We start from the raw sequence: 25446 nt of genomic DNA, 5'->3' as shown, positions 1-25446 counted from the left end.
CAAAAGTGATGGGTAACATAAAATATGGAGCTTATTCTTATAAATAGGGATATGAAAGAAAGGCTGGCTGTGAGAAAGGCATACTTAAAGAGGGACTGGAATATGTGGAGCAACATTAACGTGTTATAAATCCCAGGAGTTGATCGCTTTCATTGTCTTGGAGGAACTGACAAATGGTGTACAGAGCTACTAATAAATAAGTAATTTATCACCAACGCCTGTTTTGCTGGTGATCTGGAGGGGCCGGCATGGTAGCCATTTTGATCTCTGTCATGTGTAATAGCCTCTGGGGCCTTATTACAACAGCAGGAAAAATAGCTGAGGAAAAATGCTGAAGGTAGTTAAAGCGAGTTATGTGTGAAAGGAAAGAGCCATCATCAGTAATGAATATTTTCGGAACATTCTGCTGGATGCAGGCCACTCTGAGGCAATGGCTTGGCTTCTCTAAATGTGAACTGGACCCTGGTTCAGCCCAGTAAGACTTTCTGAAATGTCAGCCTGAAAAATTGGACATGGCCAAGGAACTGGAGAAAATCATATTTCTGGAGTGGGGTACGCATCTCTAGTCTGTCAGAAACCCCAGAAGAATTAATACAGTAGGCGAGGGCAAGCTGGTAGGCATAATTTATCTGGGCTTTGCAGCTTTTGATATAAGTCGCTCACCAGAAACCATTAAGGAAACCTGGTGACCATGGAGCAGGAAGGTTTTTGACAGGAGCATGAGGAATTCCAGATGAACATAGCAAAACCAAAAGCTGGTGAAGTTTTATGCAAAATACGAGAGGGTGTGCTAGGGAGAACAGCGTTCTAGTTACCACCACAATTGATCCCATGACCAGTGGGGTAAGTTGTAACCTTTCCAGAAAGGTGCAGAGAGCACCAGAGAGGCTTGGTGTCCAGCTAAACACAGAGAAGGGAAATTAGGTGTTGGACTTAAGGAATGGAAGTAGTTCTTCCTCACTTCAAATAATACATTCCATTTTAGTAATTTCATCTCAAGAGATAGAGGAGGCCAAAAAAAAAAAAAAAAAGTCTAGGGAAGAGCAATTAAATTTGTTAAGTATGGTTTAGATCAAGTAAAGGCTGGACCCTATTAGAGTGATTCTGTGAAGGCTGACTGAGTCTGTAATTCTGTCTTGCTGATGAAAAGTAGATTGCCTTGAGTTTTAAAACATGACCACAACAGGTATATAGTGTTAAGGAAAATCAGTGTCTGATAGAATAGAAATTTTCACAGCATTAAGATCTTGGCCTTCTGGGTTGGCCAGGTCTTCTGAGATGAAGTGACTCAGCCCCCAACTGCTGCCCTGAACATGATGTTTCCCAGAAATTACAAAATTGTTTATTATGTCCGGTTGTAAGTTTTTCTTTCTCTCTCTCTTTTTTCCCTACAGATCTTCCTTTGACTGTGATAAAAATGTCAAAGGAAAAAAAATATAGCTACCAATAATTGAGCCCTTATCATATGCCAGATACTGTGCTAAGGATTTTACTTGATTTAAGTCTCGTAGCAACCCCAAGGAAGAAAATATTTTCCCCAATTTTACAGATGAGAAAATTGAGCTTAGGTTTATTAACGTGCCTAACTTGTCACAATTAATAAGTCGAGGATCTAGAACTCAAACCCTTGATTTTAGCCACCTTGCCTTTTCCTCAGCTGTTGCTAATGCATAGGCTGTTCTTGGTAATCAGATGGTCCTTATTATTACTTAAGACAGTCTACTTTTGGGAAGGTAACTAGGACTTTTCAAAAATTATGCCAAGAGACAGTGGCCTGTTCTTTCTACTGTTGTTCTCATTTGATGGCATCTCAAGGTCAGCCTACTGCTGATTTTCGGTTCCAAGGATCCACTTGCTTTGGATGTTGTCTGAAGTCTGTAGCGTCAGCAGGATTTGACTGCTGGTTATAGGAAGAAGTATTGAGAGCCTTCCTCTGTCAGATCAAGTAACGAATGGAGTGAGTTTTACCTCCTTGAATTGTATTGTAGAAAACCTTATAAACATTTGGGCTGTTAAAAAAACAAAGCTTCTCCTTCTGTATTTCCAGTTGGCATTCGAAAGATGCCCTCAGAAACTTGATTAATAAAGTCTGTGGGGCGGGGAGTTAGCCTTTCAGTTGGGTTTCCAAGTTTCTCAGTAATGTTTTCTTGGTTGCTGTAAAAACTGCCCATCTGAGAACTATTGTTTCTAGCTTCCCCTGGGTTAGAATTGGTGCCTGATCTTTAGTAGGTCTTTCCTCACATACTACACAGGGGTTGTTTTCAAGGTGAGCACGTCATTGGTTCTCATCCCACTGGTAGGAGATGGCCCAGTTGCTTAATGAGTTTAAATATATATCTATTTCCATATGCTGCCCAGCTGAGATTGAATCTGGAAAAACTCAAGAAATCTTCCAATATTTTAAGTGATGGGACAATCATTAAATCCCAGTGTCCTGACCAGATTGTAGTTTGGGTAATTACATCTTTTTTTTCAGTTCCCCTGCAGTGTTATTTGAGTATTGGATGTATAAATGGCCTCTCTGGCTGTTAAGCAGCTGCCACTTTCCACCCCCAAGGTGGCTCTGTTTTACGGGTGGGTGAATCAGTCCTTGGATATAGTTTGTGGAATGGTTAGGGAGCCTTTGGGATGAGAGTGTAAGTTAGCAACATATAAATTTGTGCCTTATGGCAAGGGAGCTTTTATGCTCCCCAAAAGACAGCTGTCCCTATGGACTCAGTAAATTATTGGCAGGATAGGACAAAGTGAGTGTTGTGGAGCATTCACTTACTTCTTAGAAACAAATAAGAGGGAAAGATGGGAGAAGTGGCAGACATAGACCTGAGCTGATTCAGCCTAGAGGAAAATGCGGGTAGAATAGAACTGGTGTGTGTGTGTGTGTGTGTGTGTGTATCTGTACATGCTTGGTGAATGCCCATGCACGCTGAGAGATTTACTGGAAATGGAGGAAGTCACCTGGCAAGATAGTTGGGCATAGGTTTTAGGAGCATCACTCTAGAGAGAGCACCTTATGGAAGCATTTTTGTTAACACTTTGTTAAATAGCTAATGGGTTCTTAACTGGGTCACACTCACCTGGAGTCTCTTCTCTTGTTTAATAGTCTGTGAATCCTTATATTGTGAAGCTGTCTATTGTGGATGATGAAGCCACGCTCAATGTGAGTATCTGGATCCTTGTGTATTGTTTTAATTACTTGCCTTTGGTGGCCTTACTTTTAGTAGATATTTAGAACAGAGAGTAGAGAGCTATTGTGTTAATTTCATCTGGCTATAAAGAGGGAATAGGTATTTCTTTTTAGAGCATCAGTGCTACTGTCTTACTGTTTTCTATTTTCTCATCATGGAAGGAAGGTGTGAGGGGATATTTGCTTGCTAATCATGATGAAATGGTCAGTTATATTTCATGTTCTAGTGTGCTGAGGTTGATTGTCCTACAGAGTCAAGAAGTTACATTTCCAAGAATAAGAAGATTTAGATGGTATGTCAAATCACCATGATGTACACTTTAAATATCTTACAATTTTGTGTGTCAATTATACCTCAACAAAGCTGAAATTAAAAAAAAAAAAAGAAGGCTTAGATGACTAAATGTTGTGAGATTTCTTCTTGTAGAACCAGCCAGATTATATTTATAGCCTGCCTTGGTGAAGCTGAAACATGGAGGAATATATATATCTGCTACATATATCCATGGAGGTTTGGGAAATAACATCTGATCTCTGATTATAGGGAGGAAGAAGATGACTAGGTGTCTGGCTTTATTCTCTTTCCATCGTGCCCTCTTCATTCTTCTAATTTCTCTTATGAAAAAAAGCACACATGACTCATCCTTGTGGCCTTAATTGATCTTTGTGATACGCTTAGCAGTTTCTAGGGGGAAAGTTGTTAAATTACTTTAATATTTATTGGATGCTTCTTCCCATTACACTCCTGTTTTCCTGTGGCCTGAGAGTAGCTTGTCTTCATTTTTAAAAATAAATTTATTTATTTTTGGCTGCATTGGGTCTTCGTTGCTGCTCATGGGCCTTCTCTAGTCGCGGCGAGCGGGGGCTGCGCTTCGTTGTGGTGCGCGGGCTTCTCATTGTGGTGGCTTCTCTTGTTGTGGAGCACGGGCTCTAGGTGCGCAGGCTTCAGTAGTTGTGGCACGCAGGCTCAGTAGTTGTGGCTCACGGGCTCTAGAGCACAGGCTCAGTAGTTGTGGCGCATGGGCTTAGTTGCTCCACGGCATGTGGGATCTTCCCGGACCAGGGCTCGAACCTGTGTCCCCTGCATTGGCAGACGGATTCTTTTTTTTTTTTTTTAATCAATGTTGAGGAAGCAATGATATGTTCTTTTTTTTTTTTTTTTTTTAATTAATTAATTAATTTTACTTTTGGCTGCGTTGGGTTTTCGTTGCTGCGCCCAGGCTTTCTCTAATTGCGGCGAGCCGGGGCTACTCTTCGTTGCGGTGTGCAGGCTTCTCATTGTGGTGGCTTCTCTTGTTGCGGAGCATGGGCTCTAGGTGCGCGGGCTTCAGTAGTTGTGGCTCACGGGCTCTAGAGCACAGGCTCAGTAGTTGTGGTGCATGGGCTTTGTTGCTCCACGACATGTGGGATCTTCCTGGACCAGGGCTCGAACCCATGTCCCCCGCATTGGCAGGTGGATTCTTAACCACTGTGCCACCAGGGAAGTCCCTGCACCTTCGTTTAACGTGGGACTCATTGTCACTTTTCTTATGGGTTGTTTTAGAGACATTGGAGAGCTTTTTGTTTGAAGATTCTAACTCAGCCTTTTCTTTTGAGGTGAAAATGATCCCAGTGAAATTGTCAGTGGTCTGGACTGGTCTGTTTCATCCCTTGTTACTCTATTTTAATTGTATCTGGAACCATTAAGTAAGATAATTAGATCAGAAAAATCTTTCCAAAGAAGTTCCTTTTGATCCTTTGACAGTGTCTCTCAGAATTCCTGTCCTTGTTGCCTACTTTCAAGTAGAACTTCTTGGGCATGGACCATGGCGCTGTAATTAGTGTTTTCCGTGGTCTAGTCATAGTATCGCCAACAGCCCCTTATTTCACCTGTGCTATCTTTTTTCTCTCTAGGGAATGGGGCTTGTGATTGCTCAAGCTTTATCTGAGTATAACAGGTAAGTCCACCTTTCCAGAAGGGAAGGGTCTAATTTTCGTTTGAATTGGTTGAGAAGCAAACAGGTTTGTTAAGAGTTCTTGGGTGAATGTCTCTTACCTATCCTAGAAGAGTATTCAGAGGTACAGCTGCTGGCAGATGCATTTGCTCTAGCTGGGCTTGATGGCTTTAGCAGCAGTTGTTTTTAACACTGGGGAGAAGTAGCCACCATGTTAGTGTCCATCTTTTGTTTAAGCAACTCTTACATTCAAACAGTCTTATGCAACCTTTGGTATTTTATTGCAGAGCATTTTAACTAGTTTTCCAACCATAAGCAGGCTCTTCCATTTAGCCCAATGTATCATATAAATACCATTTTCTATGTAAAAAAGGTTGTGAAGCACTGCTTTTTTGTATGCTTAAAAAAAAAAAAAAGAAAAGAAAGCACTGAATTAGTTCTAGTTTGACAGATACTTCTTTTTCATCAGTAATCAACTGCAGCTTCCTAGAGTCTCTGTCTATTCTGGGGGCTCTTTTCATTGATGCTTGCTTTCCCTCTTGCTGGGGATGGGGAAGGATTTGGTATTCAGTGAATGGAAACCAGAAGTGTATCTAATCCTGGCAAGGACCAGGCAGGATCTTTCTTACTCCTTTCCAGACTTGCCTTATACACAATTGGGTATTGGGATTTCAAATCTGTCCCATCTCCGCAAATAGTTTAGCTCACAGATTTCCCTCCTTTTCCTTCAAAAACAAACAAGATTTTCACTGTTACAGCCTTAATTTTACTGTCACACTTTTCAAGTAATAGTCTGTTTGGGAAATAACTGGATCAGCCATATGTTAGAGCAGTTTCACACTTTTGCAGCTTGCTTTCTAAGACTCTTCCGAAGTAGCTGGGCATTTTGGTACACACTACCTCAAGAGCAGATGGGTGCCTCTTAGCTTGCAGGGGAAACTGCAGTGGCTGGGTTGTCATAACGCTTTTGTTTTTTGGAGTTAGTGAATTCTGCGAGTGAGCTGCCCTGATTACCACTTAGTATGCCAAGGACAAAGACACGTGATAAATAATACTAAAGTTGAATTTAGTTATTTTCGTTCAGGCAGTATAAAGACAAGGAAGAAGAACACCAGGGCGGTTTTTTCTCTGCTTTAACAAATATGGTAAGTGCTACTTGTTTTTTCTCTCCTGCTCAGAAATATATGAGATCTGCAGGGGTAGACAAATTTAGACTCAGAAGTTTATTTTTATTTTTTTTCTAATATTTATTTATTTGGCTGCCCTGGGTCTTAGTTGCGGCATGCAGGCTCTAGTTTCCTGACCAGGGATTGAACCCGGGCCCCCTGCATTGGGAGCGTGGAGTCTTAATCACTGGACCATCAGGGTTAGAATTTTTTTTTTTTTTCAAATTAATCAATTCAGTTTTTTAAAGACTACAAAAACAAAACCAAAACAAAAAAAAGGGTTCACATTAAGCCAGACTTTTGCTTCCTAAGGAGTTGGCTCTGTTTGAGGACTGACGCTATGGAACACAGAATAGGACTTAGATCCAAGTCCAACCCTGAGTGATCCTTGGCTGTTTGCAGTGGCCCCTTCATCTCTTGTAGTTGGTCCTGGAGTCGAGGGATTGGTGCAGTGATCTGAGCCACTCACCTAAAGGCTTAAGGTCTGGGCTGAGAGGTCCATAGTTTAGGAAAGTTATTGGTTCAGAGCAAGGTATCTCAGCCTTAGCACGATAGGCATTTTAGGCCAGATAATCTGGGACTGATTTTTAAGAGATAAATCTAGGAGTCTTGGAACTTAGATTCAGAAAGTCTGTCTTCTTGGGCATTAGTATTCAAGTAATCAGCCCTAGAGCAAGACAGATTTTGAGTTCATTGCAAGAAACAGCAGTCCCCCCATCTTGTCCCCCAAAAGGCAATTTTTCCCCCACAATATCTATGCCTTCTTCATTCTCAGAGCCTACTGTCAAGGAAAGGACTTGATAAACTCTTTAACTCTGAAGCACAAATGGATAATCCCTCAGATGTCAGATGAGTGCTGTATTGTTGTTTGATTAGATGAATTAGATATAATTATATTGCTCCCAGGGACCTTTGCCTTCTAGCCAGGAAGAAAAAGTTTTGTACCAAATAAATGAAGCTCCAGCTGCATGGTTTTGGGCATCAGTAAGTAGGTGGAGGGGCTTCCCTGGTGGCGCAGTGGTTCAGAGTCTGCCTGCCAATGCAGGGGACGCGGGTTCGACCCCTGGTCTGGGAGGATCCCACGTGCCGCGGAGCAACTAGGCCCGTGAGCCACAGTTACTGAGCCTGCGCATCTGGAGCCTGTGCTCCGCAACAGGAGAGGCCGCGATGGTGAGGGGCCCGCGCACCGCAATGAGGAGTGGCCCCCACTTGCCACAGCTAGAGAGGGCCCTCGCACAGAAGCGAAGACCCAACACAGCCATAAATGAAAAAAAAAAAAAAAATATATATGTATAATTTTAAAAAATAAATACATAAGTAGGTGGAAAAGGTATTCTTAGATCAATGGGCATCTATCTCAGTGCCTCTGATATCACACATATTGGAGGCAATCTACTCCATTTACTTATTCAGCTGCCCTAGCTAGGACACAAACAAAAGGTTTTATGATGTAAAATATGGACAGTAGGTTTCATTTAGACAGTTCTGGTCTGAAACCCAGATATTCCCCCAAAGATGGCTCTGTGTTGGATGAACAGCCTGCTTTCTTTGTTCTTTGTGAGTTAGTTCCTGACTTCAAATAAGCAAATTCAAGGACAGATGCAAAGTGATGAGGATGTTTAGGTTGCCATTTACTTGTTGTCTGTGGTTACTAAACTTACGCGTTAAAAAGGAGAGCTGGCCAAAAGTACTGGGATTGTTTTTCTGTTTTTTTAAGTCCCTTTAAGTAAAGACAAGTTAGGGGAGCTCTCATTGTTTCATTTATTACTTATGATTCTTTTAAGATCTTCAAAGTGAGCTGGTTTTGTGTGTAACTGGTGGGCCAGGGTTCCAAGCAGCTTGTTTTTTGACTGATTAAAGGCTTATAGGTACAGAGCACCTCTCACATTTCCCTGCTATAACTCTGCAATTCCCCTTTTCTTCCACAGGTGGGCAGCATGTTCATAGCAGATGCCCATGAGAAAATCTCAGTGCAGTAAGTGCCTGATGTTCTTGTGCGGTGACTTGAACATTAGTGTGGGCTCTCTCACTGGATATGAAAGTGTGAAACGTTACCTCTGCTAATCTTTTACAGATTCAGACTTTTTTGGTGATTTATCAACTGTTTCTTGAGTTTTAAACAATAATGGAACCTTAGAAAACTCTGCTTCAGTCACATGTATTGAGCCCCAAGAAGCTGAAAAACTGTTCCCAGCTGTCTCTGGAATGAAATGAAAGAGGGCTTGGTGTCTGAGCCAGTTAAGGACTTAACTGGATTGGGGTGGAAAAGCGAGAGGGGGAAATAGTCAGTGAAGTAGATAAGAACTAGTTCTAAGGAATTAAAGTTAAAGCTCTGACTGTATACCCTTTACATAAGCCCCAAAAGGAAATAAAGGGAGCATTAGAAACTCAAAGGGATTTATAATGAGGAGCTGGAGTGAAATCTTATCTTGAGGGTTATACTCTTTTAACTTCTTCATTGTAAGAGACTCTCCAATTTGTTCTCTTTTTCTTTAGAACCAATGAGGCCATCCTTCTGGCACTTTACGAAGCTGTTCATTTAAATCGCAACTTTATCACAGTGTTAGCCCAGGTTGGTTATGTTAAAAACTTCAGTTCTTTTTCTCCCTGAATTTCATACACATTCACTCCATTGAAAAGCCTGTCTGGCTGTGCCGTGTAAACCCTACTTTGCATTGGTGAGTGGTAGTTACAAAGAGTTGCATCAGTTGCCTTTGCTTCATGCTCTCCTCAAATATGTATGTTTCCATCTGGTGCTGAAATGGATCTGATAACATGCAAAGTTAATGGTCTTGACCAGTTTACTGATTCTGCTAACCAAATGAGTTGAGATTACTTCATTTTGCTCACTGGAAATCCCCTGGTATTATCTGCCCATATGGATTTTTATAACAGGCTTTCTGCTTTCTAAACCTCTGTGGAATTACAACCGGAGATAAAATAGGCCACGTCACTTATCTTATTATCTTACCCATGTCCAAAGAAGAAGAGTACAAAATATCTTGTGCAGCGTAAGGTTTGTTAACCAAAAAAAAAAAAAAAGTCTACAAATATTGAAAGCAGAAAGTCATAGAATGCTGAGTGCTGGATCACTTGCCTAAGGGATAGCCTTGGTAGTTGGTACAGAAGGGAACTTAAACAGACTGAAAACTTGAGTGATGCTCATGAAAGCTGTCTTAAAAAATTGATAAAGTGTTTTTATTTTAAAGCCAGACTGTTTAAAATATGTATGACGGTTTCTTTTAAAGGAAAGTTTGCTTATGCTTTTTTCTCAAAGGGCAGATGTGTATGGGATCCACTGAGTTTCAACAACAAAAAAAATAAGGTCAAAAAGCAGTGTGCTGGTTTGAGGGTCTGGCTAAGAGGGACTTATCGGTTTTCACGACTGATAACATGAGACTTTATCCACTATTCTCAGGGTCTTCCTTGTCTGCTCTTTGAATTCTGTAACTGATTTTAAAGGAAGAAGTGAGATGGGTAAAATCTGGTAAAGCTGTTGGGGAAGAGAAGGGAGTAGCCACTACTCAGCCCAATTTTCAAGAGCTGATGTGGCAGGGATGGCTAAGGAAGGTAAGGGAAAGAGGAGTCATCTGTTTTGGTCCCCATTGGATGTCTCGCCCATGTCTCTGCCTCCCAGCCCCACACACTCTTGTTTGTTGTGGAATGGGAAGGCTGCCCTCTGCATAGCTCTTTTTATAGTACCTGTTATCTCCTTGGCTCACCTGCATTTATTAGTTAACTTTGTGGTCATTAGAACAGTCTGTAGATATGTTTTAGGTTGATCTGATAAGAGTAGTCCCTTCTCAGATAGGTTCAAATAGGACAGCAAGTGCCCTTTTGTGTGTGTGTGGAATAATTCTGTGTATTTGTTTATCCCAGTTTTTTATTCATATGGTTCTGCAGAAAAACTTCTGTAATAGGAACTTAGTTGCTTAAAGAAAACTAGCCTGCAGAGCTTCTCATTAGAGTTTAGCAAGCATCAACAGTAATCAGGTACTCATAGGAACTAAATGTAGAAGCAGTCCCTCCTCAGTGAGCTTTCTGTCTAATTATGAGGCCAGGAATACTAGAAAGGATAAGCAGAGGATACCCAGAACTGGATTTTCTCTTTCTTACCCTTATCTGTGCTCTCATTCAGAGTCATCCAGAAATGGGCTTGGTGACAACCCCCGTCAGCCCTGCTCCAGCAACCCCAGCCACACCGCTGGGGACCACGCCGCCCTCCTCTGATGGTAAGCCCACCATCTCCTTTGTTTTCTTGACGAATATGATCTTGAATCTTTAGGGGTGAGCATAGTTCTTTTGGATTTTTTTGTTTGTTTTTTTTAACAAAAAGCACAATTGTTAATTCTTTTGCTTAAGAAATTATCTGAAGAACTGTCCTTCAGGATTCATGAAGCTCCAAAGAAAAGTCTGGAAAAGAGAGTCAAGTGCTTTTTTCTGTAAAGAAGCTACATAACTCCAGCTTGTCCTACTCAGGGAATGGTTGTAGAGTCATGGAATGCTAGATTTAAAAGGGACCTCAGAGGTCAGTGATGTCTGTCCTGCCAAACTCTCAGGGTACTTGTGAGGCTCAGATGAGATGTTTTATGACTATCTCACTGAAATAAATGTAAAATAGTAATATTATCTCTTGTTATCATTTGACAAATGAGGGAATTGAGGCCAGAGAAATAAGAGGTTTGCCTAAGGTTAGTGAGAGTTGAGACTAAAAACCACAACATGGATCAGGGCTGGGACCATGCCTGTTTTGTTTACCACTAATTGCCCAGCATAGTGCCCGGCATGGTCACTGCTTAGTAAATATTTGTTGAATAAATGGATGAGAAAGTGAATCTGGGATTTGCTCACTGTTATGTGTCTGCCAGGCACGCCCAGTTAAAAAATGACAAGTGCATAATAATTGGGAGTTTGCTGGGTATTTAAGACTTCCCTCCCTAAAAAAATAACGAAAAAATCTCCACTTACCACTGGCACTGAAGAAAAGGGTAACAGAAAAGAAATGAATTTTGCCTGATAAACTTTGTGTCAGCCTAAACTGGTTCTATTGTCAGCTGAGTGTGTTTGATGGAATAACTTAACCTAAAAATAATCTTCATTAATACTTGATGTTTTGCCTCAAATGTTGACCTCATTTGGGGTAAAGAAGTACAGGAAATCTAACTTTGATCCTTTCTTTGTGCCTCCCTCCTGTCTGTATGTGACATGGCCGTCTTTGATCTGCTTTTTCTCCTTCAAAGTTTCATATAACACCTGTGGCATTAGCATTTCAAGGTAGTACAAGCATTATTGGTACAAAAGCATGACTGGGAGGTGCCACTGATATTCAAGTCTATGGTAGCAAATTGGATCTGTTTAGAATTGAAAGTCAAATTCCAAAATACAGGTTTCCCCTGCTGTCTGAAAGTAGAGCTCTCATATGAAACCTTCTGTAAGCCGAAATGGCGTAAAGCAAAGAAGCAATTAACCTGAGGACACATCTTGCTAACAGGTTTACAAAGGAAATCTAGATAAAGCACAGATGCTCACAGACACAGTTTAAAGCTGTGGTGGCTTGATACCTAGATGCTGCGTGTAGCTCCTGGGGAAGGAATTTGGTGGTGCCACTCTCAGCTGCCTGGGATGCTCGCTGCCTCTGTTACAACTTGCTGCAAAACAAATGCTGAACACGATTTTCATTTTTTGCCTTCTTTCTTTCTTTCTCCCCCCCGCCCCCAACTCTTGTCTCTTGTTACATTCATTTCTAGTTGTTAGTAGGTGGTAGGATTTTTTTTTCTACTTTTCATCGCCTAAATGTGAGAAAAAAAGAATGGAACATGTATACTTTCTTTAAATTGTTTTTCAGTTTTATTGAGGTGATTTGATATGCATATACATTGTGAGAGAATTCCCACCATCTATTTAATTAACACATCCACTACCTCACATATTTATCTTTTATTTTTTATTTTTAACTCATTTGGGTTTTTTTTTTTTTTTTTTTAATTTTTTATTTTATTTTTATTTTTGGCTGCGTTGGGTCTTCGTTTCTATGCGAGGGCTTTCTCTAGTTGCGGCGAGTGGGGGCCACTCTTCATCGTGGTGCACGGGCCTCTCACTGTCGCGGCCTCTCTTGTTGCGGAGCACAGGCTCCAGATGCGCAGGCTCAGTAGTTGTGGCTCATGGGCCTAGTTGCTCCGCGGCATGTGGGATCTTCCCAGACCAGGGCTCAAACCCGTGTTCCCTGCATTAGCAGGCAGATTCTCAACCACTGCGCCACCAGGGAAGCCCTCTTTTTATTTTTATTTTTGGGAGGAGGTGAGAACATTTAAGTTCTACTCTCTTAGCAGATTTCAAATACAACATGGTGTTATCAACATAGTCCCCATATTTTACATTAGATCTTCAGACTTTATTAATCTTACAACTGAAATTTTGTACCCTTTTACCAACCTCTTTATATTTCTCCCACCCCTAGCCCCTGGCAACCACTATTCTACTCTCTGCTTCTATAAGTTTGACTATTTTTTTTTAGATTCCACATGTAAGTGATGCAGTACAGTATTTGTCTTTCTCTGTCTGACTTATTTCACTAAGCGTAATATTCTCTAGTCCATCCATGTTGCTGCAAATGGCAGAATTTCCTTCTTCCTTGTGACTGAATAATATTCCCTTGTATATATATGTACGATATCTTCTTTATCCATTTATCTGTAGATGAACACTTAAGCTGTTTCCATACCTTGGCTACTGTGAATAATGCTGTAATGAACACGGGAGTGAAAATATCTCTTTGATATCCTGTTTTCATTTCTTTTGTATATCTACCTAGAAGTGGGATTGCTGGATCATATGGTAGTTCTGTTTTTAATTTTTTGAGGAACCTTCATACAGTTGTCCTTAGTGGTTACACCAATTTACATTCCCATCAACAGTGCACAGGGGTTCGTTTTTTTCCGCATCCTCACCAATACTTGTTATCACTTGTCTTTTTTTTTTTTTTTTTGGCCATGTGGCTGGTGGGATCTCAGTTCCCCGACCAGAGATTGAACCTGGGCCTTCCGCAGTGAAAGCGCAGAGTCCTCACTGCTGGACCGCCAGGGCATTCCCTCACTTGTCTTTTTTTTTAAAATTTAATTAATTAATTAAAAAATTGTAGTATAGTTGATTTACAATATTACGTAAGTTTCAGGTATACAACATAGTGGTTCACAATTTTTAAACATTATACTCCATTTATAGTTATTATAAAATGTAGGCTACAATCCCTGTGATATATCCTTGTAGCTTATTTAGTTTATATAGTAGTATGTACCTCTTAATTCCCTACCCCTATTCTGCCCCTCCCCACTTCGCCTTTTTTCTTTCTTTCTTTCTTTTTTTTGTTTATAAATTTATTTATTTATTTATTTTTGGCTGCGTTGGGTCTTCGCTGCTGCCCACGGGCTTTCTGTAGTTGCGGTGAGTGGGGGCTACTCTTCGTTGCGGTGTGCAGGCTTCTCATTGCGGTGGCTTCTCTTGTTGCGGAGCATGGGTTCTAGGCACGTGGATTTAAGCAGCTGTGGCTTGTGGGCTTAGTTGCTCCGCGGCATGTGGGGTCTTTCCGGACCAGGGCTCGAACCCATGTCCCCTGCATTGACAGGCAGATTCTTAACTACTGCGCCACCAGGGAAGTCCCGCCTTTTTTCTTAAAAGTGGAAATTCTCTTTGGATTTCTTTCCTTTAGCGAAAACAGATACTAATGTAGGTTTTTCGTAAAGGCGAAGTGGCTTATGTAAAAATGAGCTTTCGAAAAGCGGGCACACCTGTATCTTAATGAGAAGGAACATGTAGCAGGATTGCCTACTTGTCTCTGCTTATTCAGGTCACCAAATATTCCAACGGAAATACTGATCTTTCTCTTTAACGATGAAGCCTGCCTGGTTACCATGGATATCAAAAGGCGTGTGTGTAGGTGCGTGCGTGTGTTTGTGTGTGTGTGTGTGTGTGTATCAGAGTTCCATGCAATGTTGGGGTTTGGATGCTTCAGAGAACTGCCTTTCAAACTGTTCATTGGGAACACTTCCACCCACACACTTGATTATGCAATGGCAGGATTTGTGCTTACTTACCTACAACCAGTGAGCTTTTATTTTTTCTAGTGGGAAGATTGGAGTCAGCCCACTTTCAAATGACTGTCTCCCTTGACAAAGGCTGCTGGGAAGAATTATGAAGCCAAAGATCAAGGAATAAACTCTTCCTTAGGAAGGAGATTTTAATTTGTGAGGGATTTTATTCTATCTCTTCTATTTTGTTCTTTTTCTTCTCTCCTAACTCATTTCCTTTCTGTACGAGTCCTAAGTATTATAACCCTGTTTTCAAGTTTTGGTTTTTAATTGGTTTTTAATATAACTGGTGCTCAGTAGCCTAGTTATATTTAAAGGTATGTCACTGGAGCCATTATTTTTAAAAAACCAGCAGTTTAGCTGTAACATTTGTTCTCAGTTCAGACTTGACATTTGACAGCTCAGCCTTGGCGTGAGAGGACTTTCTGGTAAACTAAAAATACATATACTTCTATATTTCTACATATTATATAAGGCAGTTTTTTAGTTATTGCTGTGTTTGAGTGGGGAAAAAAGTCCCACTAACCAGTTAGATGCCTCTTTGTATTGGACAAAGGAATGATTTTGGGCTCTGAGCTTCAGAGTAGGCTGTAGATTGAAATGACAGTCTCAGGTCATTAACCCATAACATGAATTAAGACCTTTTAGTATTTCAACATAAAAATATATTTGTCTTTTATTAGTTCTTGGGGGCTGAACTGTGGGAAAATAGCCAAGGGTTAGGCATGCTAATTTCTTCTCATAAGGCTTTTTGCTGTGCTTGCTGCGTATTATGGATCCATAATATGCAAATGTTTCCCATTGTTAATAAATGTTCTCTGCATACATCGTAATAACTCCAGAGGGATTAATTATGGTTATGAATACATATTATGAATAATATCCCAAACTCAGCTGAGTCTTCGTAGATGAAAATATAACAGAAAGCTATAGATTCTCTAGTTTGTCTGGGCTATCATGAGCTTCCTTTTGCTTATATATTATGTCTTAGACAGTGTAAAAGTACTTAACAAGATGTCTGAGTCTCGTGTAAAGTATTAGAAACTTGGGAAATCTATATTAGAGCTGTCCTTTGTGGGTCAGCCCTAGTCTGGTCCCTTACTGTTCATTGGGACTGTGACACAGAATGTGAGCAGGGGTAGTTTCTCTTGGAAACATCAAGCAACTAGTTATATAAAACTCTGTCCCAATCAGTAATGTCCACCTATCTTTAGTCTGGTATTCCTTTTCAGGTTCCCTTTCAGGTGGTGAAGGGATTAAAAAATAGTATTTGAATGTAGTTCTGCCTTAACTTTTTTTCCTTTCCATCTTGGGTATTTCCAGCCTAAAGCCTTATTCTCAAAATTGAGCAAGATTTCTCCATATTAGGAATGAATTGTCATTTATTTTAAGCGGTAGACTCATCAAAGCAAAGCTCATTTATATTCAGTACAGCTCTTTCACTTAGGTACAAATTAAAGTGCTTTTAAGAAGGGCCTTGAACCCTTTTGGATTACTTGGGGTTAGAAAGTGGGATCAAAATACCCTTCTTAGGATGTTGGGAGAAAAGCACTGTTCTGGAGACTGGCATTCTTAGGTAGGAGAGAAGGACATTGGGCTTAATCTTGGGGGTAGGAAGGGCTGTAGAGGCCTAGGAAGACTAGATAAGGGTTTTATGATAAGCACTCGGTCTTTCCTCTGTTGTGTAAAAAGATTATTTCGTGATATCCTTGCCTGCTGGCAAGTTGGCTGTCTGTATAGGTAGAAGTGTTAGATGGAATATGTTATAGGCTAAATGCATTTCATCTGTTTTATTCCAGTTATAAGTTCTGTGGAACTCCCACTGGATGCAGATGTACAGACCAGTAATCTACTGATAACCTTCTTAAAGTATAGCTCGATTGTCATGCAGGACACCAAAGGTAAGGCATGCTACTTTGGGGGCTCAGGAAGCAGGAGGTGGCAGGTAGCTGCTTAGCTAGAGCAAGGAGCAGCATTAATACTTTGAAGCTTTGACAAGATGAACCATTGGGACCTCCTGTGCAAGGTGATGGTCCTGATTACTGGCAAACAGTGATTTCTTATTGCCAGATGCCAATTAGATGGTGTTGGGAAAACCTGGAGCTGGAGGGGGAGTGCTCCAAAGTAGAACAGGAAAAAAATTGATCTCTACAAAAACTAGCAAGTCTTCTTAGCAAATTTTGATAAGTAGATGCAGACTCTTGTGTGTGGGAAGTGAGGGGATTAGCATGTTTCAGGGAATTCCCTTTTGAGGACAAGAACTGAAAACATCAGCTCATAGTGAGAATTAGGACTGTTGTACAGAGTACGGTAGGAAGAGGTGCGATTCAGAGGGACTGTGTTCTTTAACACTTAAAACAGGAGTGTCAGTACTCATCCCTGAAATGCAGAATGGAAGTGGGAGAGAAATAGGTATTAGAAAAGTTTGAGTTTATTCTGTCTAGTGTCCTGTTCTTCCTCTGTTGATGATTTTTCTATGATCTTTTAATCGGTGGTAGGGTAGTGGAATAGTTGGGCTAGAAGAAGGGATTGGGAGGAAGCCCAGCAACTTCGGTCCAGTATATACATCTCAGGGGTTTTTTTTAAACCTAGTTTTTTCTTTATACCGAATTTATATGTTTACAATTTTTATTTATTTATTTCTATTATATTTTTTATTGTAGTAAAATTTACCATTTTAACTATTTTTAAGTGGCACTAAGTATGATCCCATTGTTATGCAACCATTACTACCATCCATCTTTAGAACTCTTCATCTTGTGAAACTAAAACTGTACCCATTAAAAACTTATTCCCTATTCTTCACATTCTCCCCTTTTCCCAACCCCTTGCAACCACCATTCTGCGTTTTGTCTCTTTGGATTTGACTACCTCATATAAGTGGAATATATCGCAGTTTTAAGATTCTCTGGAAATGAGCCTTTTATTTCATGGTGACACTGAGGTAGCATTTTTCCTCCAGTTTTTTAAATGAAAAAACTCCAGTAAACAGAGAAGCTGAAAGGGTCATACAGTGATCAGTCATATACCCATTAACATTTTGCCATATTTGGTTTATGGTCTAAATTAATGGTCTAAATTTCTGTGTTATTCTTATTTTGGCTGAATAATTTTAAAGTTGCAGACGTCATTCATACCAGAATTACTTCGGCATGTATCTCAAAATTAAAGACATTTTCCTAGATATCCATCATTAAGGCTAAGAAAATCAACAGTAGTTCTTTTTTCTTTTTTTTTTAGCCGTGCCATACGTCTTGTGGGATCTTAGTTCCCCGACCAAGGATTGAACCTGGGCCACCACAGTGAAAGCACCGAGTCCTAACCACTGGCCCACTAGGGAATTCCCAACAGTAATTCTCTAATATCATGTAATAGTCCATATTTAGTTTTTCCCAATTGTCCCCAGAATGTTTTCCATAACCGATAGTTGTTTTTTTGTCTTTTAAATAAATAAATAAATTTCTTTATTTATTTATTTTTGGCTGCGTTGGGTCTGCATTGCTGTGCGCCAGCTTTCTCTAGTTGCGGCGAGCGGGGGCTACTCTTTGTTGCGGTGCATGGGCTTCTCATTGCAGTGGCTTGTCTTGTTGCGGAGCACGAGCTCTAGGCGCACGGGCTTAAGTAGTTGTGGCACACGGGCTCAGTAGTTGTGGCTCACGGGCTCTAGAGCACAGGCTCAGTAGTTGTGGCACATGGGCTTAGTTGCTCCGAGGCATATGGGGTCTTTCCCGACCAGGGCTTGAACCCATGTTCCCTGCAGTGGCAGGTGGATTCTTAACCACTGCACCACCAGGGAAGCCCATAACCAATAGCTTTTAAACTACATTAGCATTTTATTTTATTTATTTTATTTTTATAAAAAATTATTTATTTATTTATTTATTTATTTATTTATTTATTTATTTATTTATTTATTTATTTATTTATGGCTGTGTTGGGTCCTTGTTTCTGTGCGAGGGCTTTCTCTAGCTGTGGAAAGTGGGGGCCACTCTTCATCGCAGTGCGCGGGCCTCTCACTATCGCGGCCTTTCTTGTTGCGGAGCACAGGCTCCAGACGCGCAGGCTCAGCAACTGTGGCTCACGGGCCTAGTTGCTCCGCGGCATGTGGGATCCTCCCAGACCAGGGCTCGAACCCGTGTCCCCTGCATTGGCAGGCAGATTCTCAACCACTGCGCCACCAGGGAAGCCCCTATTTTTTCATTTTTAATAGTTAATTTATCCAACAGTTTCAACACTGATATTGAAGACTGTTGCAGAGTTTCTTTTTTTTTTTAAAATAAATTTATTTATTTATTTTTGGCTGTGTTGGGTCTTCATTGCTACACATGGGCTTTTCTCTAGTTGCGGCAAGTGGGGGCTGCTCTTCATTGCAGTGCGCACGGGCTTCTCATTGTGGTGGCTTCTCTTGTTGCGGAGCACGGGCTGTAGGCGCGCAGGCTTCAGTAGTTGTGGCTCGCGGGCTTTAGAGTGCAGGCTCAGTAGTTGTGGCACACGGGCTTAGTTGCTCCGCGGCATGTGGGATCTTCCCGGACCAGGGCTCGAACCTGTGTCCCCTGCATTGGCAGGCGGATTCTTAACCACTGTGCCACCAGGGAATTCCCGGTGGTGTGATTACACTTGGTTTTTATTGTTCTTTTTTTGTGCTTTTCTGAATTAAAAAAATGTTTATAATGAAATATGCCTTATTTTTGTTTTCAGGAACAGTTTCTTTTAAGTGGAGAGATAGCTGCAGGCTTTTCTACAAGAGTTGCTTTTCAGCTTAAGGGGAAAGGGAGGATAGTGCCAGAGAAACTCTGGCCAGGAATAGGTGGAAGAGTCTTATGAATCTAATTTTGCATAGGCAGAGGCATTTCTCTTCTGGCTGCCTACAGGCTCTGCTGTAAGCTACTGGGAATGTCAGGTAGGAGCATCATCATTACTCTTTTGCACTGCCTATCACTGAGGAGAAGCAAATGTATTTCTTTGACCACACCCTCATCATGCCTTCTGATTGTCAGGTTTTAGTTGATAGATTCCATCTTTGAGGAAGTAACAGGTTAATGTCAGGGTGTGGACTGTTAGCTAACTGCTGCAGCACTGTAATCCGTTAATAGATCTCTCCAGAATGGACTTTGGTCTGGGTCCCATCAAAGCTAATTTGAAACATCATAAGCCATTTTTCTGGTTTGGATATGCTGGTATGACCTTCTTTTTCTTCTTTTTTTTTGATATTTATTTATTTATTTATCTGGCTTTGTCAGGTCTTAGTTGTGGCACGCGGGATATTTGCGTCGGCACGCGGGCTTCTCTCTAGTTGTGGTGCATGGGCTCTCTAGTTGTGGCGCGCGGGCTTAGTAGTTGCCACTCATGGGCTTAGTTGCCCTGCGGCATGTGGGATCTTAGTTCCCTGACCAGGGATCAAACCCCAGTCCCCTGCATTGGAAGGTGGATTCTTAACCACTGGGCCACCAGGGAGTCCCAATGACCCTCTTTTTACCTCCATTTCACCCCCTCACCCACAAAGATCCTGGAAAGTAAAGAAGTTTTGATGGCTCTGGTAATTGGCAGTGATGGAGCAGCTCTTTCTGGGTCATTTGTTTGGGCTTAGAGCCCTGTTATTGAGGTTGCCTTCTTTTTTAATAAGTAGAATGTGAGTTCTGGGAGACCACAGACCTTTGTTTAGTTCAGTGCTATGTCTCTATTGCCTAGCACAGTGCCTGCCACATAGTAGGTACTAAATAAATATTTTAGAGTGAATAGCTTTGGCAGGAAGAAAAATGATCAGCTTTTCTGGTCATAAGTAGTGTTCACAGTGCAAGGAGAAGCATGAGCTGGACCCTAGTCTCCAGTTAATTTCTTTCTGATTCATAACCAGTTTGCTATGAACAGTTATAAAACTTTTCTAGATTTTGTGGTAGATGGGTAAAGGTGGTGGTGCTTTTAGCTAGCGGATGAGGAGGGGTGGGAAAGGGAATAGGTCTGATTATTCAGAAGCAAAGGGCTGATGTGGAAACAAAGGGCATAGCCCTGACTTGGGCCATGGTATTAGTGACCATTACAATAATTGGATGGTTCTCAGGAAGATGGTTAGCTATCCGTCAGACTACCAGAATGCTTACGAAAAAAATCTTATGGGGAATTCTTTTGCCTAGAAGAAAAGCAAGGATTACTCTAGTAGAACCTTGATTTTCATTCATGAATTTTGTGGGGAGAGAAAGTGTGAATGTTCTTTTTGATGATACACATATTTATTCTCTGTAGAAACATGGTCTTGATGATTTAGAGAGAAGGGTTTATTTTTTCTTTTCAGATGAGCACCGGCTTCACAGTGGCAAACTCTGTCTGATTATCCTTACGTGTATTGCAGAGGTAGGTCTCACCAGCCTTCTGGTATTAGCTAATCTCTTAACAAAGTGCTGTCTCTTTCTGCGCTTCTTCCAAGTTCCTGTCCCCTGACTTTTAGGGTCCTAAAGTTTAGGAGAGAAAATCTTCCCACTTTGTATTATCTCCTCCACTAGACTGTAAGCACCACTAGAATGTAAGCAATAGGAGGTACTTTGTCTTCTTCACCAGTGTATTCTTAGTGTCTGGCACATAGTAGAGGCTCAGTATTTACTGCATGACCTAATAATGAATTGTGATATGATAACTGCTATAACTGGAATATTCTAGTTCTTTTTTAATTTTATTTTATTTTTTTAAGATTCTAGTTCTTCAGAGTTTGAAACTCTGAAGAGACTTATGCCTCTTCAGAGAAAACAGTCCTGCCCCTTTGAAACTGTTCATGTTGGGTCTTTTGTATTTAGCAAAATGAAAAAAGCTCAGGTTTCTGTGGGGAGAGGTGGAGACAAAAGCCGAAGAGGGGCATTGGAAACTGAGTAAAGTGGGCTGATTGCAGTTTGATGAAGAACAAGACCCCGAGGGGAAAAAAGAAGAGATGCTTGGGCTTTGTAAGGAGACACTTTTGGTTGGATTAATTAGGCCTGAACTCACCCTAGATCTTGGTGGCAACACAGGTATGGCAGAAATTGAGTCAATTTAGAGCTAAATTTGTAGTTTCAGACTCCTCCTTCACTTACTCCTTATTCTGATCTTTTCTCTCCTAAGAAAAACAGTTAAGGTGTGGTCCTTGTGGAGTAGAGATCTCTCTCAGTCTTTCCATTTTTATGTTCTTGGTGAAAAGGTGACCTACTTTTCACCAGGTTAGGGGTAGCTGGTTATAGAAGAGCTGCTTATTAGCAGTGGGCCTGGTGTAATTGCTTTTCAAAAATCTTTCTAAGAAAATCTTTAAAGGAGTTGTTTTTCACAAATTGTAACAGTTCCTAGGAATTGGAGTCTGTAGGCACGTCAGATCTTCAGAAGAGATGTTGGGAAAGGGCCAAGGGGTGTTTATTACTGATTCATGGTGAGAGGTTTTTGATTTTCCATCAGTCTTCAGCAAAGCCAGGGAGAGACGGGGTCTCGCCTACTGCCACGTTGCCTGTGTAAGCAGCTTTCTCTTGCTGTGCCAAGCCCATTCCCGGCGGAGTGCAGACCTTTCTTCTTCATCGTAGATCCTCATGTGGAGCCTGCACATGTATCCTGCAGTCCCTATGAAAACCTTCAAGCTGTCGCAAACAGAGCAGGCTCCTTGGGCAGATGGGAAGGAAGAGAGAATAGGAAAACACATTCCTCTCAGCATTTGCCTCAAGTGCCTGTGCCTTAATTTTTATTGTTTGTAATTTGCTTAGAGATTTTTGGCCAGTTAGAGACACACTGGGAAATTACACCCAAGTGAAATCTTATGGTTTAAGTGGGGCTTGACATAAAGGCTCTAGGCTCATCCCATTAGCTCTCTAACTGGTCCTTGAAAGGAGTTCTTTAAGTCCTACAAATCCTTGGACTTTAAGATTATAGATTATTATAGATAGATTATAAACTGAGTTTCTTAAGTATAGCACTCATTCCTTACTTTTTATCTATGTTTTTATTTTTATTAGGATCAGTATGCCAATGCATTTTTACATGACGACAACATGAATTTTCGAGTAAACTTACATAGAATGGTAAGTGTGACTTTTGCTTCTTGTTTTTTCTTAGAGGAAGTTTTCTGCCAACACAGAATTGATCCTACTAGAACAAGTGTGGGTGGAATTTATGCTAAAGGGCTCTTGCTTAACTGCTGTTCAGAAGACCCATACTAGTTGTTGGGATTTTTTGTGTGTGTCATGGAGGTGTTACCTGCTCAAGAGAGGGTGGAAAGATCCATAATCGTATACCCATGGCAGTAATATTAGAATGTATCAGAGGACTTCCCTGGCAGTCCAGTGGTTAAGACTCTGCAGTTCCTCTACAGGGGGCATGGGTTTGATCCCTGGTCGGGGAACTAAGATCCCACATGCCGCCCGACGTGGCCAAAAACAAACAAACAAACAAAAAACAAACAAAACGGGACTTCCCTGGTGGCACAGTGGTTAAGAATCCACCTGCCAGTGCACGAGACATGGGTTCGATCCCTGGTCGGGGAAGATCCCACATGCCACGGAGCAACTAAGCCTGTGCGCCACAACTACTGAGCTCGTGTGCCACAACTAATGAAGCCTGTGTGCCTAGAGCCCATGCTCCACAACAAGAGAAGCCACCCCGATGAGAAGCATGCGCACCGCAACGAAGGGTAGCCCCTGCTTGCGTCAAGTAGAGGAAGCCTGCACACAGCAGCGAAGACCCAACGCAGCCAAAAATAAATAAATAAAATAAATACATTTAAAAACAAACAAACAAAAAACCCCAAAACGTATATCTTGACTAGAGATATACTTTATTTTTTTTTTTAAAATAAATTTATTTATTTATTTTTGGCTGTGTTGGGTCTTCGTTTCTGTGCGAGGGCTTTCTCCATTTGCGGCGAGCGGGGGCCACTCTTCATCGCGGTGCGCGGGCCTCTCACTGTCGCGGCCTCTCTTGTTGCGGAGCACAAGCTCCAGACGCACAGGCTCGGTAGCCGTGACTCACGGGCTTAGTCGCTCCGCGGCATGTGGGATCTTCCCAGACCAGGGCTCGAACCCGTGTCCCCTGCATTAGCAGGCAGACTCTCAACCACTGCACCACCAGGGAAGCCCTAGAGATATACTTTTATACAAGTATATACAAGATAGAATTTATCAGTAATGTAGATTTCAACAAGGAGATGGGCCTAAGCCTTTTGCTTTCAAAATGTAGTACGGTCTTTGATTGGTTGATGCTAAATCCTGCTTTGATTTATTCATCTGAGAGGTGGGGGAAATAGAGTATGAAGGATCAGGGAATTTCCTAAAACTTGGAGGTATGTTCAGAAATATCACATTGAGGTTTATATTAAAACTTTCTTTAAAAAAAAAACTTTTTTTTAAAACTGCTACTGTTGCTGCCTGTACACAGTCACATTATCTTTTTTTTAAAATAAATTTCTTTTTATTTATTTATTTTTGGCTGCGTCGTGTCTTCGTTGCTGCGCATGGGCTTTCTCTAGTTGCGGCGAGCGGGGGCTACTCTTCGTCGCGGTGCGCGGGCTTCTCACTGTGGTGCCTTCTTGCGGAGCACGGGCTCTAGGCATGTGGGCTCAGTAGTTGTGGCTTGTGGGCTCTAAAGCGCAGGCTCAGTACTTGTGGCGCATGGGCTTAGTTGCTCTGTGGCATGTGGGATCTTCCTGGAACAGGGCTCGAACCCGTGTCCCCTGCATTGGCAGGCGGATTCTTAACCACTGTGCCACCAGGGAAGCCCCCAGTAGTGATTTTATTTGCATGAAAAACATGATGGTGAGCCATTGGATGTTAGTTCAGATGTCTACTAGTTTCATTTCTTTTTTATGTGAAGCCTATGAGACACAGGAAGAAGGCAGCAGACAAGAACCTTCCCTGCCGTCCTTTGGTATGTGCAGTACTGGGTGAGTATCATCAAAATTGGCATGTTTCTGGGCCAGCGATAGGTTTTCACGATTAAGGTGAGGGATAGATCCTGTTTGATGTGTGCTTCCTCCTCAGAGAAGAAGTTACTAGTTATGTTTCTTCCCTGGCCTAAGAAACCATGTTTCTTGTTGAGTTTGGTAAAGCAATCCCAATGAATATAATGCTCAATTAAAGGGTGCTCTTGTTCAAAGAAAAAGATCTTTGTAGGGAGACAAATGTCTAAGTCTAACCTTGATACATGATTTAAATTTGTAAACTATCTTACACCTGATCAAGATTTCAAATTCTTCTCTCCCTTTCTTGGTCCAAATTGATGTGTCAGCTGGCCAGGAGGCTTAAAGTTCAAGGTTCAGACATATAAAACTTCCTCTGAGTAAATTAAGCTGAGAGGAGGCTGACAGAGCTGACAGCTAGGGGGCTGTATTGTAGGTAATTTAGTCTGCCCAGAATTCTGCATTTTCCTCAGGTAAATGATCTGAACTCTTAATCCCATTTCACCTGGGTATTCAGCCCTACTTCCTAAAGCTACTTGATTTTAGAAACAATAATTAAGGCTATATAATATCAAGCCTCTATGGACCCAAAGCTCCCCAGACCATTTCAGTCAATACCTGTCAAACTGAGTGTGGTAGGAAGACAAGATAGACTGACATAGCTTTAGAGTTTGAGTCTGGTTACACGGTTGTGATCCATAGTTTTCTTCTCTGCCTGCCTCATCACTTGGTTCTCAGCATATGATTTCCCTCTGGCATTTTGCATTAGTGTCATGGTATGAAATATCTGTACAATGAAATCTCCCTTGTATCTGAGTTTATTGGCAGGTCAAAGTATCCTTCTGGATAGGAGAGAACTAATTTTCTTGTTACCTTACAAGTGGCAGGTGGTGAAAGTGTTGCAAAAAGTGCCTTATATAAAATAAAGTGCACTGAGAAGGTTTTTTTCCCAGCCCAAAGGCAAGCAATGAATTTCATTCTGATTGATCTAATTTTTCTCTTTTTCCCATTCAGACTTGATGGTAGAGTTTATTGTAACACACATGATGAAGGAGTTTCCTATGGATCTCTATGTGTAAGTACCGTGGTTCATTTAATGTGTGCAAATCTATTTTATAGCATAGAGTGATAGGAAGTTTAATAGTCACAAAATTTTTATGTACACTTCAGGAAAAGCACATTT

The 25446-nt window shown here is 41.3% G+C and overlaps 1 protein-coding gene across 4 annotated transcripts in view; it reads left to right on the top strand.

The window, feature by feature from the left end:
* The window catches only part of ARMH3 (armadillo like helical domain containing 3), a 179434-nt gene that overhangs the window by 29640 nt on the left and 124348 nt on the right, over nt 1-25446 (top strand). For all 4 annotated transcript variants that reach the window (XM_068548430.1, XM_068548429.1, XM_068548428.1 and 1 more), the window contains 11 exons: nt 3101-3157; nt 5078-5121; nt 6203-6263; nt 8213-8259; nt 8781-8856; nt 10423-10516; nt 16168-16269; nt 20658-20716; nt 22327-22392; nt 24179-24248; nt 25278-25338. In XM_068548430.1, coding sequence (XP_068404531.1) covers nt 3101-3157; nt 5078-5121; nt 6203-6263; nt 8213-8259; nt 8781-8856; nt 10423-10516; nt 16168-16269; nt 20658-20716; nt 22327-22392; nt 24179-24248; nt 25278-25338 — 737 coding nt within the window. The remainder of the gene's footprint in view (nt 1-3100; nt 3158-5077; nt 5122-6202; nt 6264-8212; nt 8260-8780; nt 8857-10422; nt 10517-16167; nt 16270-20657; nt 20717-22326; nt 22393-24178; nt 24249-25277; nt 25339-25446) is intronic.

The sequence above is a fragment of the Eschrichtius robustus genome, chromosome 7 (genome assembly GCF_028021215.1).
Source record: "Eschrichtius robustus isolate mEscRob2 chromosome 7, mEscRob2.pri, whole genome shotgun sequence".
NCBI lineage: Eukaryota > Metazoa > Chordata > Mammalia > Artiodactyla > Eschrichtiidae > Eschrichtius > Eschrichtius robustus.
The sequence above is the reverse complement of the archived record's forward strand: the minus strand, read 5'-3'. Positions and strand labels throughout refer to the sequence as shown.